Source organism: Salvelinus alpinus, chromosome 6 (genome assembly GCF_045679555.1).
Source record: "Salvelinus alpinus chromosome 6, SLU_Salpinus.1, whole genome shotgun sequence".
NCBI lineage: Eukaryota > Metazoa > Chordata > Actinopteri > Salmoniformes > Salmonidae > Salvelinus > Salvelinus alpinus.
The window spans coordinates 33071814-33098186 of record NC_092091.1 but is presented as its reverse complement, the minus strand read 5'-3'; the positions used below and the strand labels follow the sequence as shown (position 1 = coordinate 33098186).

Genomic DNA, 26373 nt, shown 5'->3' with positions numbered 1-26373 from the left:
GCACAAAAATATGTAATACGGCAAAAATGTGTCTCTAAACTGCAGGGCGTTCCCATTCGATAGTGCCACGTCAAAGTGACGGATGTAGCTAGGTGTACTCGAGGGGGCGGGGGTACGGTGGTCAATACAAGAATCACCGGATAGACGCTGTCCGACCGAATTGATTCATAGACATTGCGTTGAAGGTAAGCTTTTATTAACTTAATCTGCTACTCACTTCGTTACATTTTCATCCAATAGTCTAGTTAGTGCATTTTGTTTTTCAACCAGGGTTGTAAAATAGCTGTGAGGTTTCAATTATTGTCGCGCCCCCCATTGGTAGCGTGCTGTTGTGTAGGACCACAAATTGAATGATGATGATAATAGTCTATGTGTAGGTAGTTAATATCTGATTTGGTTAGTTAACATAACCGCAGCTTTATGGATCGACATGGTGTAAAATGTGTAGTATTACGTTTGCTAGCTAACGTAGTAATAGCCTGCTTGTAAATAGTTTTGATGCATCAATGGGGGACTCCTTTATCCATTGTATGTTAGAACACTTCCCATGTCGTGGATTGTCTGAAAGCCGTGGAAATGTTCTGTGAAGTTTAGTGTCAATGATATAACTTAATATTGGTGTCCCGAGGATCTGGTTTTGCCCTGCTTATTGCAGTAGACTTGGCTTCAAGCTAAATAAAAGTTACGCCACTATTGGGGTGCCAAGTTGACAGCTCCGCTCATCTGCTGATGTAAATCAAAGGGGATATGGTAAAATGGGCGTGTAGTCTGTCTAGTACAACAAGTCCCCTACTGGAATGTCGTCATAGATGTCTACTGAAGTCACCAAGCTTTGCTTGAAGAAACATGGCAGGCACACCCATGTAATTATGGTCCCACAAAGATCATGGATGTACGTGTTGCTGTTCACCATATTTATGACAAAAATCCAGATCGTGAAACCTCTTCTCTTTTTAGTCATTAAGCCAGGGTTGAACCAGAGAGGACCCAGCATCTGTTTCTAATTAAGGGCAAGTGTATTCCAATGATGCTGCGCCAGTGCTTCCTAATACCTATCTGATGTGACTATGACACTCACAATCATTTTCTATTGTATTGGGTGTGGTAGATTTCAGAGGAGATTTGAGCCCAGTAATGTGATCCTCATGACTGTGTGGGCTAGTTAAATATCCTTGACACTTACAACACGTTCCTGTTTGCTTCTTTTCTGGGTGTGGTAGGTCGTTTCCCGAGAGGAGATTCTTCTACAGTAGCTTAACCAAGCAGTGTGATCATCGTCATGGAGAGCACCAGAAGCATACTGACCCAGAGGTTGGCAGAAGCTGGCCAGTCTCACCTCCTGCAGTTCTGGGATGAGCTGACCCCTGAGCAGCAGGCTGAGATGACCTCTGACCTGGAAGCTATGGACTTCCAGGAGATCAACAGGTTCTTCCGCAGTGCCATGGAGGTGTCGGGCAACAGCAAGCAGAAGAAAATGGACGCCCGCATGGAGCCAGTGCCCAGGGAGGTGTTGGGTAGCGTGACCAGGGACAGAGACTGCCTCAAGGACTGGGAGGAGGAGGGTGAGTCATCTGGTACAGGGGTTCCCAAATGGTGGATTGCTTGGGACCAGACCAGAGTCAAATCTATATGTCAAATACTTGAAAAGTATTTTAGTTGTGGTTGGTTTAGCTTGGAATTGACGGTTTTGGTAAAGTCGGTCACAATGATGCATGCATTTCAGTCAAAATAGTGCATCTCTGCCACAATCTTAAGCCGTTTCTATTGATCTCTTTCAAATTGTGGCTAATTTAATTCAAGGGATTGAATTCCACTGGTTTTCAACATCTTAGATTATTTTACATGCTACCAGGAAGTGAAACAGGCAGGTAGGGAAATCAGGTATGCAGTATAATGTTATATAGTAAGGATGTCTTCTGCCTAGTGTTACATTCTAGACTAGTCGTGAAGTGTGTGCAGCGCGTGTGTTTGTGTGTGTCGGTTGTCTCAGTTACGCGAGGGCATAAACTAAGGTAAAACATTATGGCCTCTCAGCTGGATTTGCTCAACTCCTGTGTCCTCGCTCCTTCATCTTCTCTCGCCTCCTTTTGAAAAAGGTAATGGGTAGTCGAGGAGAGACTGTGGACGAAAATGCTCTTGTATGAAATGAGACTCCTTCTCCACTCGCGCATCAATCAGGCAAATTATGTTTACAGGGGTGCATCCCAAAATAAATGTAATTTATAAATAACAAATTAAGTTAATTGTGCAAGACATTTTTTGATAGGTAAAACGATAAATAATATTTTTAAACGTTTGCATGCTTTTCTCCAACAAAACAAAAGAGGATTCAAAGGGCATGTGGCAGATTTCAAAACTCTTCTGCGAAGGTGTCTGGTAGGATACACATGACTATCCTTGATGAAACATGGATATTGAAGAGGGGAGGACACTCTTCAGTTAGCCTTCTAATGAAGTGATATCTCGTTGACCACTTATTGGTTTCCGGGTCACGGAGGAGTGAGGGTGGAGGACAGACTTTTGCCCAAGTGAGTAAAGGCCTATGGAGTACAATTTCCTCCAACTAAGAAGGGCTACTGAAACTAACCTTTCCAACATGTCCCTGGTAACCCCCTTCAAACAGCACAGTGACAGGCAGCAGAAGGGATAATTTGCTGTGATCAGGTAATGGCAACTGAGGGGGTTAAACAAGACCTGGTAACCCTTACATGACTTGGCAACCTTAAAGGTTAGGGGGTAAACCATGATGTTGAAGTGGGGGTCCAGCTCAATGTTTAGCAGGCCTTAGCTGCAGCTGAGGAGGTCCAGCCTGAGGGATGGAGGGGAGAAGCAAGGGAGCATCTGGTTCTGGTTTGGGCCTGACGTAAATGGGGTACTGCGCCCTCATTCATGAGGTCATCCAGCGCTGCGTCAGTTCTTAATCATGGTGGTGTGTCAAGGAAGCCAACATCTACAGCAGCAAGCTAAGGATACATACACCCCAGGGTGTGTATGTGTGTCAGAAAAGCCAAAGCCTACAATGGTACCTCACAGTCCACTCTCAAAGGCTCAGAAACGTGAGTGCACTTGTGGGTTAATCACCAACTCTTATAGCAACAGTTTAGGTAAGGTAAAGTAGAGCTGTATAGTAAGGGTGTTGTTGACGTAGTACACCATATATACAAAAGTATGTGGACACCCCATCAAATTAGTGGATTCTGGGATTTCAGCCACACCCGTTGCTGACAAGTTTATAAAATTGAGCACACAGCCATGCAATTTCCATAAACAAGCATTGGCAGTAGAATGGCCTTACTGAAGAGCTCAGTGAATTTCAACGTGGCACTGTTAAGGATGCCACCTTTCCAACAAGTCAGCCCTGCTAGAGCTGCCCGGTCAACTGAAAGTGCTGTTATTGTGAAGTGGATACGTCTAGGAGTAACAACGGCTTAGCCGCGAAGTGCTAGGCCACAAAAGCTCACAGACCGGGACCGCTGAGTGCTGTAGCGTGTAAAAATTGTCTGTCCTCTGTTGCAACACTGACTACCGAGTTCCAAACTGCCCCTAAAAGCAATGTCGGCACATTAAATCTTTGTCAGAAGCTTCATGAAATGGGTTTCCATGGCCAAGCAGCCTCACACAAGCCTAAGATCACCATGCGCAATGCCAAGCGTCGGCTGGAGAGGTGTAAAGCTCGCCGCCATTGGACTCTGGAGCAGAGGAAACGCGTTTCTGACGGACAAATCTCGGTTTGGCTGTTGCCAGGAGAACGCTACCTGCCACAATGCATAGTGCCAACTGTAAAATTTGGTGGAGGCAGAGTAATGGTCTGGGGCTGTTTTTCATGGTTCGGGCTAGGCCCCTTAGGGAATGACATTCTAGAATATTCTGCTCTTCCAACTTTGTGGCAACAGTTTGGGGAAGGCCCTTTCCAAACCCATGATTTTGGAATGCGATGTTTGACGAGCAGGTGTCCACATTATTTTATGTAACCTTTATTTAACTAGGCAAGTCGGTTAAGAACATTCTTATTTACAATGACGGCCTAGGGTTAACTGCCTTGTTCAGGGGCAGAACGAGAGATTTTTCCCTTGTCAGCTCGGGGATTCGATCTAGCAACCTTTCGGTTACTGGCCCAACGCTCTAACCACTAGGCTACCTGCTGCCCCATGACTCTTGGTCATGTAGTGTATGTTTAGATTGTGAAGTTGAATGCAATTGAACTATGGTTATTAGGTTATCCTGCTGTTTCAACCTGCAATGATTATATCAGGTCACCTTGCCAGGTCACCTTGCCAGGTCACCTTGCTTCAGTCGTTATAGCCATAAAAAGTCGATAGTATTCTTGAGTTTTGTCAACCATCACAAGTATGTTTTGGTTTCAGTTATATTGCTTGAATAAGCTCTGTTTGTACCATATTTACTTTTTGTTAAATTATGGTCTCATACATTAATTGTTATTCTCTCAATTCCTTTCCTAGGTCTGAGGTGCATCTCCCAGAGCAGGGTGGCTGTTCTTCTGCTAGCGGGGGGCCAAGGGACCCGGCTTGGGGTGTCCTACCCAAAAGGCATGTACGATGTGGGCCTGCCTTCCCACAAGACCCTGTTCCAGATCCAGGCTGAGAGGATACTGAGGCTTCAACAGCTGGCAGAACAGAGACATGGAGCCAAGTGCTTCATCCCCTGGTGAGACTGGGACTGGCAGCATAATAATACACCATATGGGTTACACAGCACATAATATGCAGCTAGTGCTGAGTGACTAGTGCTTTTTGAGGTTGGTTCGATTATAAAACATTTATCACGGGTTATGATTTCGGTTTCTATAAAAATAAATGGACATTAAATGCATTAGGCATTTTGTGGGTTGAATGCTCTCACACAGATTAAACAATTAAAAAGCAAACATATGGAATTATTTTAAGATGGTCATACCATGGATCATTTAGCGATTTTCATTTTGAATTTTAGGACCCCTTTAAGTATCAAATTAAATATTGAATTTGGCCTTTACTACTATAGCCCACAAACGCATTGAATAACACATTCATACATGGCAAAAAGAAGACAGTAAAAAAAATGATCATAAGGAATAAGATTTTGAATTGTCTGTCGTATAACTAGGAGACATAAGAAAGCTCTGTGTGTGTGTGTATATATATATATATATCACACACACAGTTGAAGTCAGAAGTTTACATACACTTAGGTTGGAGTCATTTAAAACTTGTTTTTCAACCACTCCACAAATTTCTTGTTAACAAACTATAGTTTTGGCAAGTTGGTTAGGACTACTTTGTGCATGACACAAGTAATTTTTCCAACAATTGTTAACAGACAGATTATTTCACTTATAATTCACTGTATCACATACACTAACTTGACTGTGCCTTTAAACAGCTTGGAAAATTATGTCATGGCTTTAGAAGCTTCTGATAGGCTAGTTGACACCATTTGAGTCAATTGGAGGTGTACCTGTGGATGTATTTCAAGGCCTACCTTCAAACTCAGTGCCTCTTTGATTGACATCATGGGAAAATCAAAAGAAATCAGCCAAGACATCAGAAAAAAATTGTAAGCCTCCACAAGTCTGGTTCATCCTTGGGAGAAATTTCCAAATGCCTGAAGGTACCCCGTTCATCTGTTCAAACAATAGTACGCAAGTATAAACACCATGGGACCACGCAGCTGTCATACCGCTCAGGAAGGAGACGCATTGTCTCCTAGTGATGAACGTACTTGTGTGTGAAAAGTGCAAATCAATCCCAGAACAACAGCAAAGGACATTGTGAAGATGCTGGAGGAAACAGGTACAAAAGTATCTATATCCACAGTAAAACGAGTCCTATATCGACATAACCTGAAAGGCCGCTCAGCAAGGAAGAAGCCACTGCTCTAAAACCGCCTTAAGAAGGCCAGACTACGGTTTGCAACTGCACATGGGGACAAAGATCGTACTCTTTTGAACGTGTGTGTACTCACTCACTTATTACCGGTCAAAAGTTTTAGAACACCTACTCATTCAAGGGTTATTTATTTATTTTTACTATTTTCTACGTTGTAAAATAGTAGTGAAGACAACTACAAAATAACACATGGAATCCTGTAATAACCAAAAAAGTGTTAAATCAAAATGTCTTATATTTGAGATTCTTCATATAGCCACCCTTTGCCTTCATATAGCCACCCTTTGCCTTGATGACAGCTTTGCACACTCTTGGCATTCTCTCAACCAGCTTCACCTGGAATGTTTTTCCAACAGTCTTGAAGGAGTTCCCACATTCTGAGCACTTGTTGACTGCTTTTCCTTCACTCTGTGGTCCAACTCATCCCAAACCATCTCAATTTGGTTGAGGGATTGTGGAGGCCAGGTCATCTGATGCAGCACTCCATCACTCTCCTTCTTGGTAAAATAGCCCTTACACAGCCTGGAGGTGTGTTGTGTCATTGTCCTGTTGCAAGACAAATGATAGTCCCACTAAGCCCAAACTAGATGGGATGGCATATCGCTGTAGAATGCTGTGGTAGCCATGCTGGTTAAGAGTGCCTTGAATTTCAAATATATCAGTGTCACCAGCAAAGCACCCCCACACCATAACATCTCCTCTCCATTTTTTTACGGTGAGAAATACACATGCGTAGATCATCTGTTCACCCACAGTGTCTACTGTTCGAACCAAATATCTCCAATTTGGACTCCAGACCAAAGGACACATTTCTACCGGTCTAATGTCCATTGCTCGTGTTTCTAGGCCCAAGCAAGTCTCTTATTCTTATTGGAGTCATTTAGTAGTGGTTTCTTTGCAGCAATTCGACCATGAAGGCCTGAATCATGCAGTCTCCTCTGAACAGTTGATGTTAAGATGTGTCTGTTACTTGAAATCTGTGAAGAATTTATTTGGGCTGCAATTTCTGAGGTTGATAACTCTAATGAACTTGTCCTCTGCAGCAGAGGTAACTCTGGGTCTTCCTTTCATGTGGTGGTCCTCATGAGAGCCAGTTTCATTATAGCGCTTGATGGTTTTTGTGACTGCACTTGAAGACACTTTCAAAGTGATTGAAATTCAGTATTAACTGACCTTCATGTCTTAACGTAATGATGGACTGTCGTTTCTTTACTTATTTGAGCTGTTCTTGCAATAATATGAACTTGGTCTTTTACCAAATAGGGCTTCTGTATACCCCCCCTACCTTCTCACAACACAAAGTATTGGCTCAAAGGCATAAAGAAGGAAAGAAATTCCACAAATTAACTTTTAAGGCACACCTGTTAATTGAAATGCATTCAAGGTATCTACCTTATGAAGCTGGTTGAGAGAATGCCAAGAGTGTGCAAAGCTGTCATCAAGGGAAAGGGTGGCTATTTTGAAGAATCTCAAATATAAAATATATTTTGATTTGTTTAACACTTTTTTTTGGTTACTACATGATTCCATATGTGTTATTTCATATTCTACAATGTAGAAAATAGTTTTAAAAAATAAACTTGAATGAGTAGGTGTTCTAAAACTTTTGACCAGTAGTGTGTGTGTATATATATATATATATGTGGCAAGAAAGTATGTGAACCCTTTGAATTACCTTAATTTCTGCATAAATTGGTCATACAATTTGATCTTCATCTAAGTCACAACAATAGACAAACAGTCTGCTTAAACTAATAACACACTAACAATTATACTTTTTCATGTCTTTATTGAACACACCGTGTAAACATTCACAGTGCAGGGTGGAAAGTGAACCCTTGGATTTAATAACTGGTTGCCTCTCCTTTTGGCAGCAATAACCTCAACCATTCGTTTTCTGTAGTTGCAGATCAGGCCTGCACAGCGGTCAGGAGGAATTTAGGACCATTCCTCTTTACAAAACTGTTTCAGTTCTGCAATATTCTTGGGATGTCTGGTGTGAACCGCTCTCAAGGTCATGCCACAGCATCTCAATCGGGTTGAGGTCAGGACTCTGACTGGATCACTCCAGAAGGTGTATTTTCTTCTGTTGAAGCCATTCTGTTGTTGATTTACTTCTGTGTTTTGGGTCGTTGTCCTGTTGCATCGCCCAACTTCTGTTGAGCTTCAATTGGCGGACAGCCTTAAAATGTCTTGATAAACATGGGAATTAATTTTTCCTTTCGATGATGTTCAGGCCCTGAGCCAGTAAAGCAGCCCCAATCCATGATGCTCCCTCCACCATGTCTTACAATTGGGATGAAGTTTTGATGTTGGTGTGCTGGGCCGTTTTTTTTTCTCCAGACATATTGTCATGTGTTCCTTCCAAACAACTCCACTGTGGTTTCATCTGGTTTTAAGAGTCAATAGATTCTCTTCATGATTAAAAAATGAAAAATAACCTACATTTCAGTTAATCGCTCAGCACCACATGCAACATTACATCAAGCTGACCACCGATCACTGTTTCTCAATCCATTCTTGAGGGAACTGTTTTTGTTTTCGCCCAGTTTGTGAAATCACAAACAAACCATACAATAACAGGGTTGTATCAAAGATATGTTTTTGTGTTCCCCCTCTCAGTTCTTCAGTTTCATCTGTCTGATTATTAACTACACCTAGATATTGCTGACACTCCCCTGCATCATTCAAGGAAGCGGTTTGATCCCAGAAAGGAGCAGTATTATACAATGCCTATAGAAAGCTAGTGGATTAAAACCGCTGTTTGAAGCTGGTGAACCAAAACTGAAAGTAACTTTAGTTTTGCTCCACCAGCTTCAAACAATATTTTTTTGTCATTGAAAATATACAGTATTTCACAGCGACGGTACAATGATTCCCTACACTATTCAGTGCTTGCTTTCTCACATAAATGCAAATTAAGTGGAACGTGTAGAATTATAGCAACCAAGATAAGACCGAGATTACCACTAGATAATACAGCCACAAAGTCATAACCGCTTTCCCAGTTTGGGAACAGATGCCGCTCCGGCAGGAAATCAATAGGCGAATATAAAAGCAAATCACAACACTGGCAGTTAAGTAAAACGGTGAAACACTATCATTCTTCTATTCGCACCAGATACATTATGGACATTTTCTGAAATTACAATGCTATTAAAAAAAATATAAAATCCTTTAAGTCAGCTGTAAGTTGGCCACTCAGGAGCATTGACTGTATTCTTGGTAAGCAACTCCAGTGTAGATTTGGATTTTTGTTTTAGGTTGTCCTACTGAAAGGTGATTTCCTCTCCAAGTGTCTGGTGTAAAGCAGACTGAAGCAACTTGATCATGCTTAAATATATTTTCAATGTCTGATTTGTTATTGTTACCCATTTACCAATCCCTGCCCTTCTTTTATGAGGCTTTCGAAAAGCTCCCTGGTCTTTGTAGTTGAATCTGTGATTGAAATGCAATACTTGACTGAGGGACCTTACAGATTTACTGTATGGGGACAGAGGAAGGGGTAGTCATTAAAAAATGTCAACCCCTATTATTTCACACAGATGAGTCCATATCATTTATGATTTGTGAAGCTGCTTTTTTCCCCCTTGACTAAACAAAGGGGTGAATACTTAGTCTTTGCATATCTTATTTCATTTGAATTAATTTGTAGAATTTCTTTTTCACTTTGAGATTATGGATTATTTTGTGTAGCTCAATGAAATCTATTTCAATCCCAATTTGTAATGCAACAAACTGTCAAAGTTCTAGGGGGTGTAGACTTTCTATAGGCACTGTAAATCCCTATGGAGTAGATGAAGGGAATCATTAAGACTTCAGGAGTCGGTTGACGGGAAGGAGACGTGTCCAGCTGGCGTCCCGTCTTTGGGGCTGGGCTCTCTGTAATTAAGATCAGGGATCAGGACTAAGCGCTCACCATGAGATGCCAGATGCCATCTAGTCATAAGGAAGTACTTCCGTTTTTGTGTCTTGTGATGGGTTGTTGCCACAATGTATTTTTAACCTTAGTTAGATCTGAGCATTCAGCTTTTAAAATTCATCTGGATTCAATTGTTTGCCAGATAATGTGCATTATGAATAACCTTTCTGGAATCTTTGTCAAATGAGAGGCAAGGTTTCCGATCTTATGAAACGTGTAAGTAATTATGCAGTGATTCACAGAGAAAAGTCAAACATTGATTTAAAAAAATAGAAAATCATTGTCTTGAGAGTTCGAGAACATGGGACTATACGGTTCGATCTGCAGTTTTGTCAAAATGTAGTTATTGACATAGCCTTGTTCTGTAAATTGTTATCTACCTACAGTATATAGTACTCTAATTACCCCCAATTCATGTTAAGTTCAGAAGAATACTAGATTTTTAAAAATTGCCATTCAAACCAATGAGGGTTTGTGTCTTTAAAGCCAATTATCTCAGAATCATCTTTTTGCAGATATAACCTTTTAAGAACCAAGCTCTCTCTTTGTATTATCCTTGAATCAAACCAAATGTATCATCACATTCCCCCTGCACATAATGACCAGTGAATGAATGAATCACAAAATAAATCATAACTGAATTTCTACCTAGGTACATCATGACAAGCGGCCGGACCATGGAGTCGACTAAAGAGTTCTTTTCGCGCCACAGCTACTTTGGGCTGGGCAAAGACAACGTGATCTTCTTCCAGCAGGGCATGTTGCCTGCCATGGACTACAACGGCAAGATCATCCTGGAGAGCAAAGCCAAGCTGGCAATGGCCCCAGGTACACAACTTAATCTGTGTGAGAGTGTGTGTGTGTACATCTGTGTATTTTAGATGTTAATGGGTCAGTACGGATGTGTGTGTCTGTATTTCAGATGGTAATGGGGGTCTGTACAGAGCTCTGGGTACCCAGGGGATTGTGGAGGACATGGAGCAGAGGAGGATCGGGTTCATCCATGTGTACTGTGTGGACAACATCCTGGTTAAAGTAGCAGACCCTGCCTTTGTCGGCTTCTGTGTCCAGAAAGGAGGAGACTGTGGGGCTAAGGTTAGTAGCGCTCTGTCTCTTTCTCACTGGAAGTCTCTCTCTATTGCTGTCTCTTTGCCCTCTTCTGTCTCTCACAACAGGGCCAAATGTGACTCATGAGGTCACCCAATATGTTCCAATACTCTTAAATGACTTCCTTCCTTCTCTAGTCAGATCCTATCTCGGTAGCTTAGTGGTTTCCTCTCCTGGACCTCTCTCCCTCTAAGCCAATGTTCACAAAGGCTTTGAGCTGAAAGCAGTATGGTTGGTCACTCTGTGATGAGAAGGAAGATATTTAAATGAATTTAGACTCAGACCATGTGCATCATCATCATCCAATCCTCGATCTGCTTGTGGTTCAGGTCCTGTTGTACAATACCAGACCAGGAAGTTAGTATTGAAACTGTGTTCAGTAAAGGTGTGTTTGGATAAGAGGGTGTGACTGAGGGGATTCAATTAAACTGGCCCGGGTGGCAGTTTGCACCTGGTGAAAAGTGATTGCATTCGTTTTGGAATGCAACAGATACATGTGTTCCCAGTCATGTGAAATCCTAATACATTTATTTCAATTGACTGATTTCCTTATACTGTATGAACTGTAACTCAGTAAAGTCTTTGAAATTGTTGCATTTATATTTTTGTTCAGTGTAGAAGGCAATGTATTTCATACCGAACACCTGGCTGCCTCCCTGACATGAAGCTAAAAACAAAAGTTATGTAGGTTAATTAAGCATGTGGAGTAATGAGTAGGATTCTGTTTTCACATGCAATGTGTTTGCTTTTGATTAAAAACGCGTTGCCTGCCTTCCCACTGAAAACTAGTTTGAAAATGTATGATGTATGTTTTCTGAACAATGCCTCATGCTGCCTTGTTGACAATATGGCAGAGCAGCGCATATTCTATTACTGTTCAATTTTAGCTGGGTGTGCCTCCTTCACAGGACACGTGAAGGGCCATAGCTCGAGTTTCTAAACCCAGAAGCGCAACATAGCGATGCGCCATGACATCGCCTACAAGTGTGAGCAGGGATTTCTATTGGAAAAGCAGTTTTAGCCCATCTTTATACTGTACTGTCTTCGAGACATTGACAACTGCCTTGCCACAACTTCTCCTCTTTAAAGAACTGCACTTCTAATTCACCACAAGGTGGGGGTGTAGACTATCACCCAGAAGGAGTGAAGGAGCAGGCGTTTCCTCACACATACATGGTTCAAACCAAGATGTTTTTCGGCCAACTTTTACATCCCGCCAACTGTTCTTTATATTTGAAAGGCATGGCCGGCGCCAAAGCCTCAACTTTTACTCCCGCCAACCGATCTAGTCATGATTACGTTAAAGTTCTGTCTACGGCTTAAAGCCAGTTCATGCTTGCTCTGGAAATGTGATTTGGAGGCTCCATATGGAGTGTGACTCAATTGTGTAGCCTCCAGAGGCTTGCAGAGGCCAAATCGAGCAACATACAAAATCGCTGTGCGTTTCACAAATTTTGTAATCATGTGGAGTACTCTGTATAGCTCCGCATTGACATGATTGGTTGGCGGTAGGGGCGCGAGGTGCAATATAAACAAACTCACTTCCTTCACAGCTGCTCTGCTCTGCTAAACGCAAGAAGTATACATGCCCTACTATGTCCTACTATCCCATTACTACTATCCTCCTGCCTGTTCTAAACTTTGCGAGGCATGTCACTTCAACCATCTCTTCCCATAGCCCAGGACATGCACTGTTTTCTTAACCACAAATGGATGGAACCATAAATAATTACCGTGGGAAGAAATATCACTGAATAACGACAATATTGGAATAAAGAAGGGCTAAAGCAATTGAAGGCATCAAATTGTTGCTTACTGAAACTCCCAAATTCAAGTTATAATACAAAGCAATACCAACTATTTCAGCAACGTTTAGATCTGCTTTGAGACAAGTGTTGGGAATCAGTCAGATTTTCTTTTCACTAAATCTCTGTTCAGATATTGGTTAGCCAGGCTACAATTAGGCTCATTTATTAGTGCTGATCAGACATTTTTTTTCAAGCCTGGTTATGTAGCGTAACATTCATGAAAACTTTGTATTGTAAACTAGATGTTTTGGGCTTAGTTATAGTGAAACAAGTCTAACAAGTACATTTATTTTTGCCCCTATTAGTTCAACTCTACCATTGAAATCATGCCTCTGTCATCTCAAGGGAGGTGTTTGATATGAAATGCATTCCCTTCTACACCGAACAAAAATCTAAATGCAACAATTTCAAAGACTTTACTGAGTTACAGTTCATACAGTGTAAGGAAATCAGTCAATTGAAATAAATTAGGATTTCACATGACTAGTAATACAGATATGTATCGGTTGGCCACAGATGCCTTAAAAAAAGGTAGGGGGTGGATCAGAAAACCAGTCAGTATCTGGTGAGACCATCATACTGCAGTGCACGAGAGACAGTTCCTGCAAGGTATTTATGACCGTCATAATACTGGCCAACTCGCCCAGGAGAGGGGGGTCTTGAAACCTTCGGTTAGCCGGCACCTTTGATCTCCATCCAGGAGTGCAAGTCCTGACCACACCAACCAACAAAATGAAAGAGGGGAAAAAAGAGAGACAAAGGAAAACAACAATGCAAAACAAAATGACATCAAGGACAACAAATCATAAAAGCAAGGCCAACTGAACATGTTTGAGTGCATGTATGGCACTATTTACATGTGTGTGTATATGCATGTGTACAAACACCTGCACAGTATGCATATGATGCCTCCTTGATTAGACTACTGTAGCAATCTTGCTTGAGTGGCAGTATCCTCGCTTATAAACCCTGGATTACTGACATGGGGTGCTGTATTGAAGCCACTGTCCTGCCATCTTGGTGGTACTCCTTAATTGTCAAAAATATTTTAAAGCTATAGAAATACATTTATTCATATCTACATTTTGTTTCTTGACATGTATTCTATTACAGACACTTTAAATGCATACTTTTAAATGATATGTGAGCAAAAACATTTTTTTAAAGACAAATATAAAAATATAGACTTTAAAAAAAATAGAGTACTAATGTTACTGGCCCCACTACAACAAATATTTAAATACATGTAATTTTGGCCTTAACAGTTCATTTAAATACTGTAGAATTCCATTCATTCCTATGGAGGACTGCTTCTACTAGGGAGTGGTAACAGTTGCTTCAAAGCCTCAATGGCTAGTACATAGCGTCAGCAATCCAGGGTTTATATATGTAACACAAAATTCAGAAGGCAGTAAGGCACATTATCGCATATGACCAAATTCAATTTTTATTTTTTTTTTACCTGAGGGGGGTCAACCTTTTATACAGTACCCAACTCACTAATCTGTGAGTTAATTTGACCATTGGGAAAAATAGTTACTGTGTAAATACAGCAATGCGGGTTGGATTGAATTGAGCCCTTAATATACATTTTTTTAGGGGATGATTGCACTTTTCTTCCAAACACAATACTGCAATAAATGTGAGTAATTTCAAATATGTTTTTGCCCCATGGCTATTAAAATGTACACTAAGTAGCAATAGCTCTCATTAACACAGCGCATAACTACTGTGAGCAAACTGTCCAAAGCTATATTTGCTCACGATGCACATTTTATCAGAGCATGCCAGTGAACTTCGGGTAAGTGTTGGAATCAGGTACAACTAGATTTACCCACCCCCAAAAGGAATATTTGAGCAATTCCCCGCCACCCACAACTTCTCACCTGAATGCATGTTTTAAAAAGTAAGGGGTTAGGCAAAGGCTGAAATTGGGTTTGAGAGTTAACCTTTAACAATTGGATTATTTTATTATTAGTAGCCTAGGTCTACTCTTAACCAAAAGCCTGTGATTTGTCTTAATCAATGTGAATTTGTTTCACTGAGTCTCCATCTGTATATTTAGTTCATTCTCTGTCTGGGAAAATAAGTGGTGGTATAGTTCATCTATTCATTTTCTCATCTACAGTGTATTCCGAAAGTATTCAGACCCCTTTACTTTTTCCAAATTTATGTTTCAGCCTTATTCTAAAATGGATTAAATCGTTTTTTCCCTCAATCTACACACAATAACCCCATAATGACAAAGCACACAGGTTTTTAGAAATTTTATTTTTTATAAATTTGCTATCACATTTACAGTTCAAGTCGGAAGTTTAGATGCACCTTAGCCAAAAACATTTAAACTCTGTTTTTCACAATTCCTGACATTTAATCCTAGTAAAAATTCCCTGTCTTAGGTCAGGTAGGATCACCACTTTATTTTAAGAATGTGAAATGTCAGAATAATAGTAGAGTGATGGATTTCAGCTTTTAATTCCTTCATCACATTCCCAGTGGGTCAGAAGTTTACATACACTCAATTAGTATTTGGTAGCATTGCCTTTAAATTGTTTAACTTGGGTCAAATGTTTTGGGTAGCCTTCCACAAGCTTTCCACAATAAGTTGGGTGAGTTTTGGCCCATTCCTCTTGACAGAGCTGGTGTAACTGAGTCAGGTTTGTAGGCCTCCTGAGCGCTATGGCGTAGGTTTTTAATCAAGGCTCTCTCTGTACTTTTCTCCGTTCATCTTTCCCTCGATCCTGACTCGTCTCTGCTTCTGAAAAACATGCTTCACCTTAGGGATGGTATTGGCAAGGTGATGAGCTGTGCCTGGTTTCCTTCAGACGTGATGCTTGGCATTCAGGCCAAAGAGTTCAATCTTGGTTTTAACAAGAATCTTGTTTCTCATGGTCTGAGTCCTTTAGGTGCCTTTTGGCAATCTCCAAGTGGGCTGTCATTACTGAGGAGTGGCTTCCGTCTGGCGACTCTAACCTAAAGGCCTGATTGGGGGAGTGCTGCAGAGCATGGTTGTCCATCTGGAAGGTTCTCTGATCTCCACAGAGGAACTCTGGGGCTCGGTCATAGTGACCATTTGGATTCTTGGTCACCTCCCTGACCAAGGCCCTTCTCTCCAGATTGCTCGGTTTGGCCGGGCGGCAAGCTCTAGGAAGAGTCTTGGTGGTTCCCAGCTTCTTCCATTTAAGAATGATGGAGGCCAGTGTGTTCTTTGGGACCTTCAATGCTGCAGAAATTGTGGTACCCTTCCGCAGATCTGTGCCTCGACACAATCCTGTCTCGGAGCTCTACGAACAATTCCTTCGTCCTCATGGCTTGATTTTGGCTCTGACATGCACTGTCAACTGTGGGACCTTATATAGTGTGTGCCTATCCAAATCATGTTCAATCAATTGTATTTACCACAGGTGGACTCCAAGTTCCAGAATCAGCTCTATGGGAACCGGATGCACCTGAGCTCAATTTCTTCTTTTGAATACTTAAGGAAATAAGATATTGGAGGTGGAAACATTATGCTTTGGGGGTGTGTTTCTGCTAAGGAGACAGGACAACTTCACAGCATCAAAGGGACAGTGGACGGGGCCATGTACCGTCAAATCTTGGGTGAGAACCTCCTTCCCTCAGCCAGGGCATTGAAAATGGGTTGTGGATGGGTATTCCAGGATGACAATGACCCAAAACACACGGCCAAGGCAACAAAGGAGTGGCTCAAGAAGAAGCACATTAAGGTCCTGGAGTGGCCTAGCCAGTCTCCAGACCTTAATCCCATAGAAAATCTGTGGAGGGAGCTGAATGTTCGAGTTGCCAAACGTCAGCCTCGAAACCTTAATGACTTGGAGAAGATCTGCAAAGAGGAGTGTGACAAAATCCCTCCTGAGATGTGTGCAAACCTGGTGGCCAACTACAAGAAACCTCTGATTGCCAACAAGGGTTTTGCCACCAAGTACTAAATCATGTTTTGCAGAGGGGTCAAATACTTATTTCCCTCATTAAAATGCAAATCAATATATACAATTTGACATGTGTTTTTCAGGATTCTTTTGTTGTTATTCTGTCTCACTGTTGAAATAAACCTACCATTAAAATTATGACTGGTCATTTCTTTGTCAGTGGGCAAACGTACAAAATCAGCAGGGGATCAAATACTTTTTTCCCTCACTGTACTCCCACTCCTAAATTGCCAGTATGCGCACGGGAGATCTAGAAGGCTTATTACGGCAAGAATGTGGTAAAAATAGGAATGTATGTGTTGTGCTCAAAATATTATTATTAATATGAGATATTGTTTATAAAATGTTATTTATTATACCGTAAAGGGTACCTAGAGCAGAGGCGTTTTTTTAAGCTCGACAATGTCAGGAACTGGCTTTAAATGACAGGCTATTCCTCTTAACACATCCAGGGAGTCTCATTCATTGCTCCTTCAAGTAATCTCACTGTACATTGATGGGTTTGATGACAGAAGACACGTTGACTAAAACAAACACTAAAGAATAAATAACTGCTGCAACTATATGAAGTGATACTGGCCTTGTTTTACTGCCTCGTTATGAACAATGAGGGAACCACACAGCCCTCCAACACCGACGGCCTAGACCACTCAGCCTGTAGTATCACAAGCCTGATGTATGAATCTTTTTTCTACACGTTGAGTTTGGACACTGTGTACTATTTTTGAGAGGGAAGAAAACTGTACAGGGAGCAGTGGTTAAATAGGAAGCAACATTTTTTTACGACGCAAGGTACTTATTGAACTATTAAAAATATCACTGAGTATAGAAAACATTAACGCCAGCTCTTTCCATGACAAAGATTGACATGGGGAAAGCAGTGATCCCTTACTGATGTTACCTGTTAAATCCACTTTAATCAGTGAAGATTAACCGGGCTCCTCCCCTTTAAGGTTTTTAAGCCTTTTTTGGTTGTATTTGTGCCTTTTCAGGGGGTGAATGGGAAAGACAAATGTAAGTGCCTTTGAATGGGGTATGGTAGTAGGTGCCAGGCGCACTGGTTTGTGTTAAGAACCTGCAACGCTACTGGGTTTTTCACACCCAACAGTTTCCTGTGTGCATCAAGAATGGTTTATTACCCAAAGGACATCCAGCCAACTTGACACAACTGTGGGAAGCATTGGAGTCCACATGGGCAAGCATCCCTGTGGAATGCTTTCGACACCTTGAAGAGTCCCCAATTGAGGCTGTTCTGAGGGCAAGGGGGGGTTGCAACTTAATACTAGGAAGTTTTTTTTTCTTCCATGTTTGGTGTACTCAGTGTGAGGCTGTCAGTCTTCTCTAAAGTCCTCTTTTTTGATTTATCTCAGAGACTAGAGATGCACCGGTAAGGGGAGTTTTTGAAACCTCCAATTCAAAACGTGGAAATAACTCAAGACTCCTGAAATTAGCCTCCAAAGCATTTATCATTTTCTGTGACGTCCAACCAATGACTACTAGTCCACCAACAGTCGTGCTTGGTACATTAACCTGACTGCAGCCTGGCCTGCACATTTACCAGGTCTGTGCAACTTGTCAAACCATCACCAAAAAACTCTGCAGAATGGAGAAAAGGCTTTTTACACTTGAAATATGCCTCCTGAAGTACAACTCTACAATGAAGTACAGGTGTAATTAAGTTAAACATTTAACGCCAAGTTGAGAGCTGAAGTAAACCCATTCCTGCTGCGTGTCAGTCTGAGCTGTGGTGTGGAGGCTCTGCTAGGATCAGAGGAATGCAGGGACCCACCCTCCTGTCGTTAAATGACAGAGACTGCAGTTGTGGCTTTTTCCACCAAGCCTCTCCCCCAGAGCTAAACCCTTCGTCAGCCTGCTGAGCCTAGTCTTCCCCCCCCCCCCCCCCCCAGCCCTACCCCCTCATCAAGGTCCAGACTCTCCCCCACCACTAAACCCCTCAAGCCCAGCTCTTTCATTTGGACTGCCAACCAGATGAGCAGAGGGCTGGATCTCTGATTTGGACCAGACTCCAGTCATTAAAATGTACAGTCAAATCCTCTTTAACAATCCCATCCATGTCTTCCTTTCTATCTGCAATCTTCTGTAAACGAAAATCCAAATGCTTTTAGTGGGAATGAACTAGTGCACACTTTGGAGAAGAGGGCAGAATCAGGTGGCAGTCCCAGGTGAGGTAAAATCCTTTCCTGTGACATCACTTCCAGGTGGTGGAGAAGACCAATCCAACGGAGGCGGTGGGCGTGGTCTGTAAGGTGGACGGCCGTTACCAGGTGGTAGAATACAGCGAGATCTCCTTGGCTACGGCTGAGGAGCGTAGCACTGACGGGCGGCTCATGTTCAACGCTGGAAACGTAGCCAATCACTTCTTCACACTACCCTTCCTCAGGGACATCGTCCAGTGAGTCTCTCACACATACACACACACATTTAACATAGCTAAACAGTTAAAAATGCACACAGCCACACACACAGCCCCACATACCTCCATACAGTAAGTGAGTAATTACATGGTGAATTGTTAACCCCCATTAAGCAGGTATTTGAGGTCATTACCTGCCTAGTGAGACCCTCATAACCTGAGAGAGAAGTAGTGGCCTTGGCCCTAGCTGGTTTCTAATGAGCAGTGTGTGTCAGCTGATAAATGGCTGGAAACATCGCAGTGAATTTTAATGAGTACCCAGAATCTAAGGTGAAGGAAATGAAAGGAGGAAAAAGCTGCAGTTTAGTTTTCTATGTCTGGACTTTGGAATTTTAAATACATGATGTCTTTGCCAGTGTTTTTCTTTCTCTTCATTGTTTAACAGTTATAACCAAGAGCATGTTTCAGATTTCCTGATCTCCCTTGTCTGTCTCTGTCTTTAATTCTCTCTCACCCCCTTTCTCTCTCCCTTTCCACCTCTCTCTCCCCCTTTCACTCAGGACATTCGGGCCTCAGCTGCAGCATCACGTGGCCCAGAAGAAAATCCCGTACGTGGACATGCAGGGAAGGCTAATCAAACCTGACAAACCCAACGGGATTAAAATGGAAAAATTTGTCTTTGACATCTTCCAGTTTTCCAAGTGAGTGCTGTGATTTTCCAACCGGCTTTAGCATGTGTGGAGCTGGCAGGCTGTTTCCCCTTTTAAAGGAAGTAAACTAAAATTACAATTCAGTAGTTGAAAAATTGGCATTTATTTTCATTGACTTCTCAATCAACTAAAAAGTAGAAGCTATTTATTTCAAAAGTTTCTACATTTCTGAATTTGAAATACAAATCACTTCCTGAATTGACTGCCTTCATTTCAACTGCCCGACCCTGGAGGTGAGGGAGAGGAGAAAGGGCAGCAGAATGCAGGAATCAGGGTTCTCCCTCCCCACAGCCAGGCTTCTGTTTGTAAGACCCAGGTCCTGACACCCAGATCTCTGGAGCCCCAACCTCAGCATCCTGCCCCATGGCAGGTTCCAACACCCCAGACCCCTAGCCGGAACCCCAGCTCCATAGCCACTGTCCCAGAGCCAGGAAGCACGGCCCGGCCCTCCTCATCCTCTTCCTCCTGCTGCTGAGGCTTGAGGAGGCAGGTTTTACGAGCTGCTCCAGCCTCCTCTCTCTCTGTGTCTCTCCCTCCCGCCAGCGGTTTAATCATCATGACATCATCTCTGAGTCATGCTGCTGCTTTTCCAACTTTACATGGAGTCAAAGGATTCTTCTCATTGCAACGAGGACGCTATTCTATGTGGCACTATTCGACAACCCTTCACTTTCAGGCTGTTTAAAACTGGAATGGGACGATGATAAATGTGTTTTGTTGTGGGTTAAACGGTATCACTAAAGATGTATTTTCCCCATTGTGTGTGTGTCTCAGGACCTTTGTGGTGTACGAGGTTCTTCGTGAAGACGAGTTCTCTCCCCTGAAGAACGCAGACAGCCAGGACGGTAAAGACACACCCACCACGACGAAACACGCCCTCATGTCCCTTCATCACCGCTGGGTCCTCAACGCTGGAGGACACTTCATAGACGAGAACGGAACACGCGTGCCCGCAATACCCAGGTGAGAGAGAGACACGTACACAGTGAGTATACGCTCTATTTGACACGTTCATCACCATATAGTCTCCCTGTCACAGCTTTTTCACAGTCACACGTTCTCACAGCACTCCCTCACAGTTCCCCTTAACCCTGTGTGTCCTGTGTAATGTTTTAATGTTTCCAGAGACGGATCTGCAGGAAGTGGCACAGCTGATGTCAACCAGAAGTAACTATTCTCTGTGCTACTGACTGAGTTACTGCATGGTGACGGGGCTTTGGCTTTCTCACACATTCGCACAGTTCACTGTAACCAACTGTGACACACACAAACACCCAGGCCGTCTCGATTCTCTACAGTTGCTTCCTCTCCTTGTCACCTGTCCTTTGCTTTCACCTGGTCAGTTTATTCCTATCAGTGTGGGTGTAGTGAAGGAGACGAGGAGAGAAAAGGACTCGAGTTTTGAAATGCAGCCTGGGGTTTACCTGTGCTAGTGCCCAGGTCACTGGGCAATGTCACAGGGTCACCTGCCCTGTGCAGGTGGGGGCAGAAGTACCTGGCTTGCCCACTGACTTGGTCCCTGTTCCAATAGTCTACATATGCATCCTTCCTTCCCCTCTTTCTTTAATCAATCACTGGCCTGCACATGATTAGATAATTGTAAGCCAGTTTACCACCCTGTTGCTTTCACCTAATAAATATCAAACCTTGCTAGATCAGTGATTACCTGAAGGAAGGAAGCATAAGATATTGGAGCAGGGCCTAGTGCTAACTGGGACAGTAGCTACTAACCCACGGAATGTGGAGCATGCTGGGTAATGGGCACTGGGCACGCTTTGCGATCGATGTTACTGATGATGTCACTTAATGTCTGTCTGATGGTGACGGGGAGATGGGTAGACGATGAGTGACTATTTCAGATCTGGTGTTGGTCAGTTACCTGTGATTGTGACAGCAACACGAAATGCATTTAAATCCTCTTTATTGTTCAAGGATGATTCCAGTTTTAATATTTATAACATTCATAATGCGACTTAGTGGTGTCATTTAGATTGTAATAAGGTGTAGTGGCTGTTTTTGTGTGATGTATGCGCTCTCCCAATCAATAGAGACTTCATTCACTTCCACTGACATTTCAGTGCTGACTTAGTCTTCCTGGACCTAGATTAAGCCTACTCCTGGACTAAATGGAATCTCAGTTGAAAGTGCTTTTTAGTCCAGGAATAGGCTTAATTTTAGTCCCGGAAACAGGTCTATGAGTCTAACTGCTGCTGTTGACGCTTTAATGCTTTGCTCCAAACGTTTCATCTAAGAACACCTGGAGCAGAGGATCACACATCCAGCTGCTTTTTCTCTTTTTCTCCTTGCACAAGAGAGAACCAACTAAGCCTCTCCTCCCTTCTTATGCCTCCTTCTCTTTTCCCCACAGCCTGAAGGATGGAACAGACCTGCCAATCAAATGTGAGATCTCCCCACTGGTGTCCTATGGCGGGGAGGTAAGGGGGAGGGACTTAACAGTAGGGCCCTGTTCAAATAGAAAGAAATATAAAAACAAGTGTTTCCCATTATAGTTATTAAATTCAGCTTTACTAGCATTGATGATATCATATCCTGATGTCACTTCCTGTTGTTGCAGGGTCTGGAGGGGCTGGTGAGGGGGCAAGAGTTCCGCCCCACCCTGGTCATTGACGAGAGTGGAGCCCACGAACTGGTGAAGAATGGAGTGTGAGGGACAGCAGGATGGCGGGAGAGAGAAGGAAAGGGTGCGAGTGATGGGGGGGGGGGAAAGACAAGCCAAAGACCTATTCCACTCCTCCCCCCGTTTCAGTGCAATAATGCTGTGTTCATGCGCTCTTGGAAATAATCTCTAACACAGGTTTCCGACATCCAAATACTGTTAATGTGAGCTTCCAAATCGGAATTATAAGTGGGAAACCTGTGCTATAATTCAGTACCATGAGCTCCAACCCCCAGTTGGAATGTTTTTTTCCAGATTTTTCCACGGAGCACATGACCGCAGCATAAGATGAAGTACAGAAGCCTTGCGTGGCTGGATGAAGCAGTCTGAAGATCAAGTTATTTATTTTGCTTATAAGATGTATTTTTATATGGATGATGTCTTGTAGAGGGAAATTACCCCCTACGCATTTTACCAAGTGATTTGTACATACAGATACATAGAGTACAACAATTGTAATCAGATGATCCTAATATGATTATTACATGTAATGTAGGTACATGGGGAGGGTTTTATTTCTAATAACTGGGTAGTATAGCACACTACTGCTAGCCTAGTAGTAGTGTTACATTTACAAGTAGTAGTTGTCATTTTATTGAAGTAGCAGTAGTTGGATTTTAATTGGTAGTATCGATATTAACATATTTAGTTCAGTCGTATAGAGTTGATGGAAGGGGAAAGACAGTGAACCTGTTGAGCTATATGACCTGTTCGATTTTCTTTATTAAAGAAATGTCCAATTTGCAAGAGGTGTAAGCCTTCTTTGATTTAAACTCAAGGTTAGCGCGGTGTGTCGGTTTGCGGTGTGAATTTGTCTGCGAGCGCGCTCTGTTATGACTGTGTTGATTTGTCTGTCTCTGTTTGTGTGTGTGTGTGTGTGTGTGTGCGGCTGTGTGCGATGGATGTTTTTTGCATTAGAAGTCCTGGTGTGTTGAATCAGAGTTTCCAGCAGCAGCATATGGTTTGTGTTTAAGATGGGCCAGAGAGAGCATGATACACACTGCTGCAGCCACTCAGGAAATATAGTCTGTGGCTCCTAAGCGTCTGTCTCGCACACACCTACTCACTTTCTCCATCCTCTCTCATGTCCTCTTTTCTCTCTTACTAGCGCTCACTCCCGCTACAGTATATCCGACAGAAGGTATTGATTGCAGTGATCGAGGGAAATGTGTAGGTAACACTTTTTTATGAAGGGTTCCTTTAAATGTAAATGTTGAATTTGACTGCGGTAAATAACGATGTCTATTGTAGACGGTTATATTCCTTCAGGCAGATATGAAACATGACCATGTGCATAGATAGAGGTTTAGCAGGCTGGACTACTTTAGTGTGTGCGCTTTCTTCATTAAGCCACCATGCTTTTCCACCATGAAGGAAATTAAACATTTAAAGGGGAATTCCACCCTGTGATAATTATGATCCTCCCTATGCCTTTTATTTCCTGAGTCTGGACAAAAGTTTTAGTCTACATCAGAAACGGAACACTGTCCGTGATGATGTCATCAGGAGGTGACCGTCTAACTCTTCACTAAGGTGAGCTCTTTCTATGCACTGAGTATAATGTATCTATAGGCTAAAAAGGACTTCATGAATTGTTATAAGTTATTATCATAGTAATAGTACTGGTGTCTGGCTTGCAATTCTAAATAATGTAAATTAAACTAATTCCAGGTCAACCGTTGTAAGTGTACTAACACTACTTAAGTGTATTGTCAATGTCATTACGTTTTTTCTGTATTGTAAAATGGAACCCTATCAAATGTTTTTTCTGGTGTTGAATTGAAGTTATTCAAAGTTTTATTTTGTTTACATTATTTGTCAACAGAATCAAATGTAATTTCTTCCACACAACATTGAATTAAAATGTCCTGTGCTTCATGAATTTAGCTGCCATGAGTTAGTGGTTTGATTGCTCCATCGGGCTGTCAAAAGAAAGCGTTCAAGGAGAAAAAGGCATTCTGATTGGGTACTGGGGTTTGATTTAATTGAAACCATATGTATAGCATGAGGAATTCTGGGATTTTGGCATGCCCCCAAGAATCCTCAGAATGTGATTTTTTTTTTCTCCTCCGAGCTCCCTTTTTTTCCAGGGGTGTCTTGCATCAGTCCAGTGTATGCGAGAGGGAACTGAGCTGAGCGAGAGTGAACAGAGAGCGAATAGGCAGGCTTGGATTCTAACAGACTGAACTGGGGACACGGACACTCACAGGAATACTCCACCGCCTCCTCGGAACAAATGTTTTGAAAGGATAAACTCCTTAAAAGTATGTTTCAATTGTCCTTTTTCTCTCTGTAATTTTTTTTTGAAATATGACTTTCTTCTGTGTTTTGATGGTAAATGGATTGGGTTTCACTTAAAGCTAGATATATGCTTCTATTTTCCGTAGAATTGTGTCAGTACCTCACATTAGTCTGTGTTTTTAGTGTAGTTTTGAACCCATGTCCCATTTGCAAGAGAGAAAGAGAGAGCGTTGCTGTTTGCATGGCAGACTAGAATAGATGATAGCAGAGAGACATGATGCAGCCTTTCGCATTTCCACGCTTCACTGTGAAAGCACTGCTGCAATCCAGCTGCTACACAAAGGCCATTACACGCATACTGCATAATACTGTTGCTCTGGTTTGAATTTGAAAATTATTGTGCATTTGCTTGGGTTTTAATGTAGACTATTTGCACTTATCACAGAATATGATGGCATTAAAAAAATTACTCAATGTTGACTTAAATACAAAACCAAGGAGGCTCATGGTTCGCACCCCCTTTCATAGACTTACACAGTAATAATGACAACTTCCGGAGGACATCCTCCAACCTATCAGAGCTATTGCAGCATGAACTGATATGTTGTCCACCCAATCAAAGGATCAGAGAATGAATATTGTACTGGAAGCATAAGCTACAGCTAGCTAGCACTGCATAAAATGTGGTGAGAAGTTGACTCAGAGACAATAGTTGAACAGTTTTGAACAAATGTTATTTATTTATCAGATTTTTTTCTTCAATTAGCTAGAAAATGCAGCTAGCTAGTTTAGCCTAGTCCATTAGCTATGTTGACTATGACATTACTTTAACTAATATGGTGACAATGATGTACGCTGTGTGTAGTGGTTATGATATGAAAGTTTGTCTTGGAAAGGTTTTTTCGCCTGGTCACAGACAGCTGATGTATAGTGCATTGAAGTCCACAAGCGAAGGGAAAAGGTGAGAGGAGGAGAGCGCGTAGATGCGAGAAGGAATACAACAAGCAGTTTTTGGGGAGTTTTTTTACAATGAGCTGTTTGTAATTGGCTACGAAAGGGAACTGTTTGCGTGGGATCAGGAGTGTATTCATTCCCGTGATTGTGTTAAAACGTTTCTTAAACGGAACGGATAAAAATACCTGAATTTGTCCAATAGAAACTCTCATTTGCAATTGTTGGACTAATGACTACGCCCTAGATCAGCTAGATGCAGGCAAGAGTGTGCAAGGCAGTATTGAATGTGTCATTGTCTGTCCATGTGTCACGGTCTCATATTTCTCTCGACCTGTGTGCACCTACGTTGTAGTCTTTCATTTATAGGCTAGGTTGTAGGAACCTCATGATGAGTACAGGGGAAATGTCAGTATCATATTGTAGCCTAAACCTATTGAATTTAACTGGGTGAATGGAATATGAATGAGTCATCCAGTATGCTGTAGTACAAATAAGGCCATACTCATAAAACCTAATTGTCCTCCCTCATCTTAAGTGGCACCGACTGCCACTGTTATCAGTTATGCCATACATTACAGGAAGTTAAACATTTGCTTGCTAGTTACATCATTGTTTTTTACTACGTATTAGTCAATGGAGAATATAGCCTCACATATACTAGATATATCTGTGACATTGACCATTAATAGAATATTTGTACTGCAAAATAATGTTGTGCTTCCCAGCTGATAGGATATTGAAGGTCTTG

At 42.1% G+C, this 26373-nt stretch overlaps 2 protein-coding genes across 6 annotated transcripts in view; both read left to right on the top strand.

Annotated features, from left to right (window-relative positions):
* The first annotated feature begins 38 nt into the window (after nucleotides 1–38).
* Nucleotides 39–23177, top strand: LOC139578605 (UDP-N-acetylhexosamine pyrophosphorylase-like). Of its 2 annotated transcripts, XM_071406446.1 has the most exons (11): nucleotides 39–185; nucleotides 1221–1562; nucleotides 4461–4665; nucleotides 10460–10635; nucleotides 10730–10902; nucleotides 18889–19082; nucleotides 19604–19744; nucleotides 20528–20716; nucleotides 20879–20920; nucleotides 22122–22188; nucleotides 22329–23177. In XM_071406446.1, the coding sequence occupies exons 2-11, from the start codon at nucleotides 1280–1282 to the stop codon at nucleotides 22419–22421; spliced, it is 1563 nt and encodes a 520-aa protein (XP_071262547.1). In that variant the 5' UTR covers nucleotides 39–185; nucleotides 1221–1279; the 3' UTR covers nucleotides 22422–23177. The 2 variants fall into 2 exon arrangements, with proteins under 2 accessions (XP_071262547.1, XP_071262548.1); XM_071406447.1 differs by lacking the exon at nucleotides 20879–20920.
* An 89-nt stretch (nucleotides 23178–23266) lies between these two features.
* The window catches only part of LOC139578604 (discoidin domain-containing receptor 2-like), a 57049-nt gene continuing 53942 nt past the window's right edge, over nucleotides 23267–26373 (top strand). For all 4 annotated transcript variants that reach the window (XM_071406445.1, XM_071406443.1, XM_071406444.1 and 1 more), the window contains exon 1: nucleotides 23267–24694. The gene's annotated coding sequence lies outside the window, so the exon portion shown is untranslated. The remainder of the gene's footprint in view (nucleotides 24695–26373) is intronic.

Coding starts and splice junctions, on each gene's coding strand:
- LOC139578605 (XM_071406446.1), top strand. CDS start 1,280: ATGGAGAGCACCAGAAGCATACTGACCCAGAGGTTGGCAGAAGCTGGC. Junction 19,083..19,603: donor TTCCTCAGGGACATCGTCCA/GTGAGTCTCTCA, acceptor CCTTTCACTCAG/GACATTCGGGCCTCAGCTGC. Junction 20,921..22,121: donor ACAGCTGATGTCAACCAGAA/GTAACTATTCTC, acceptor TTTTCCCCACAG/CCTGAAGGATGGAACAGACC.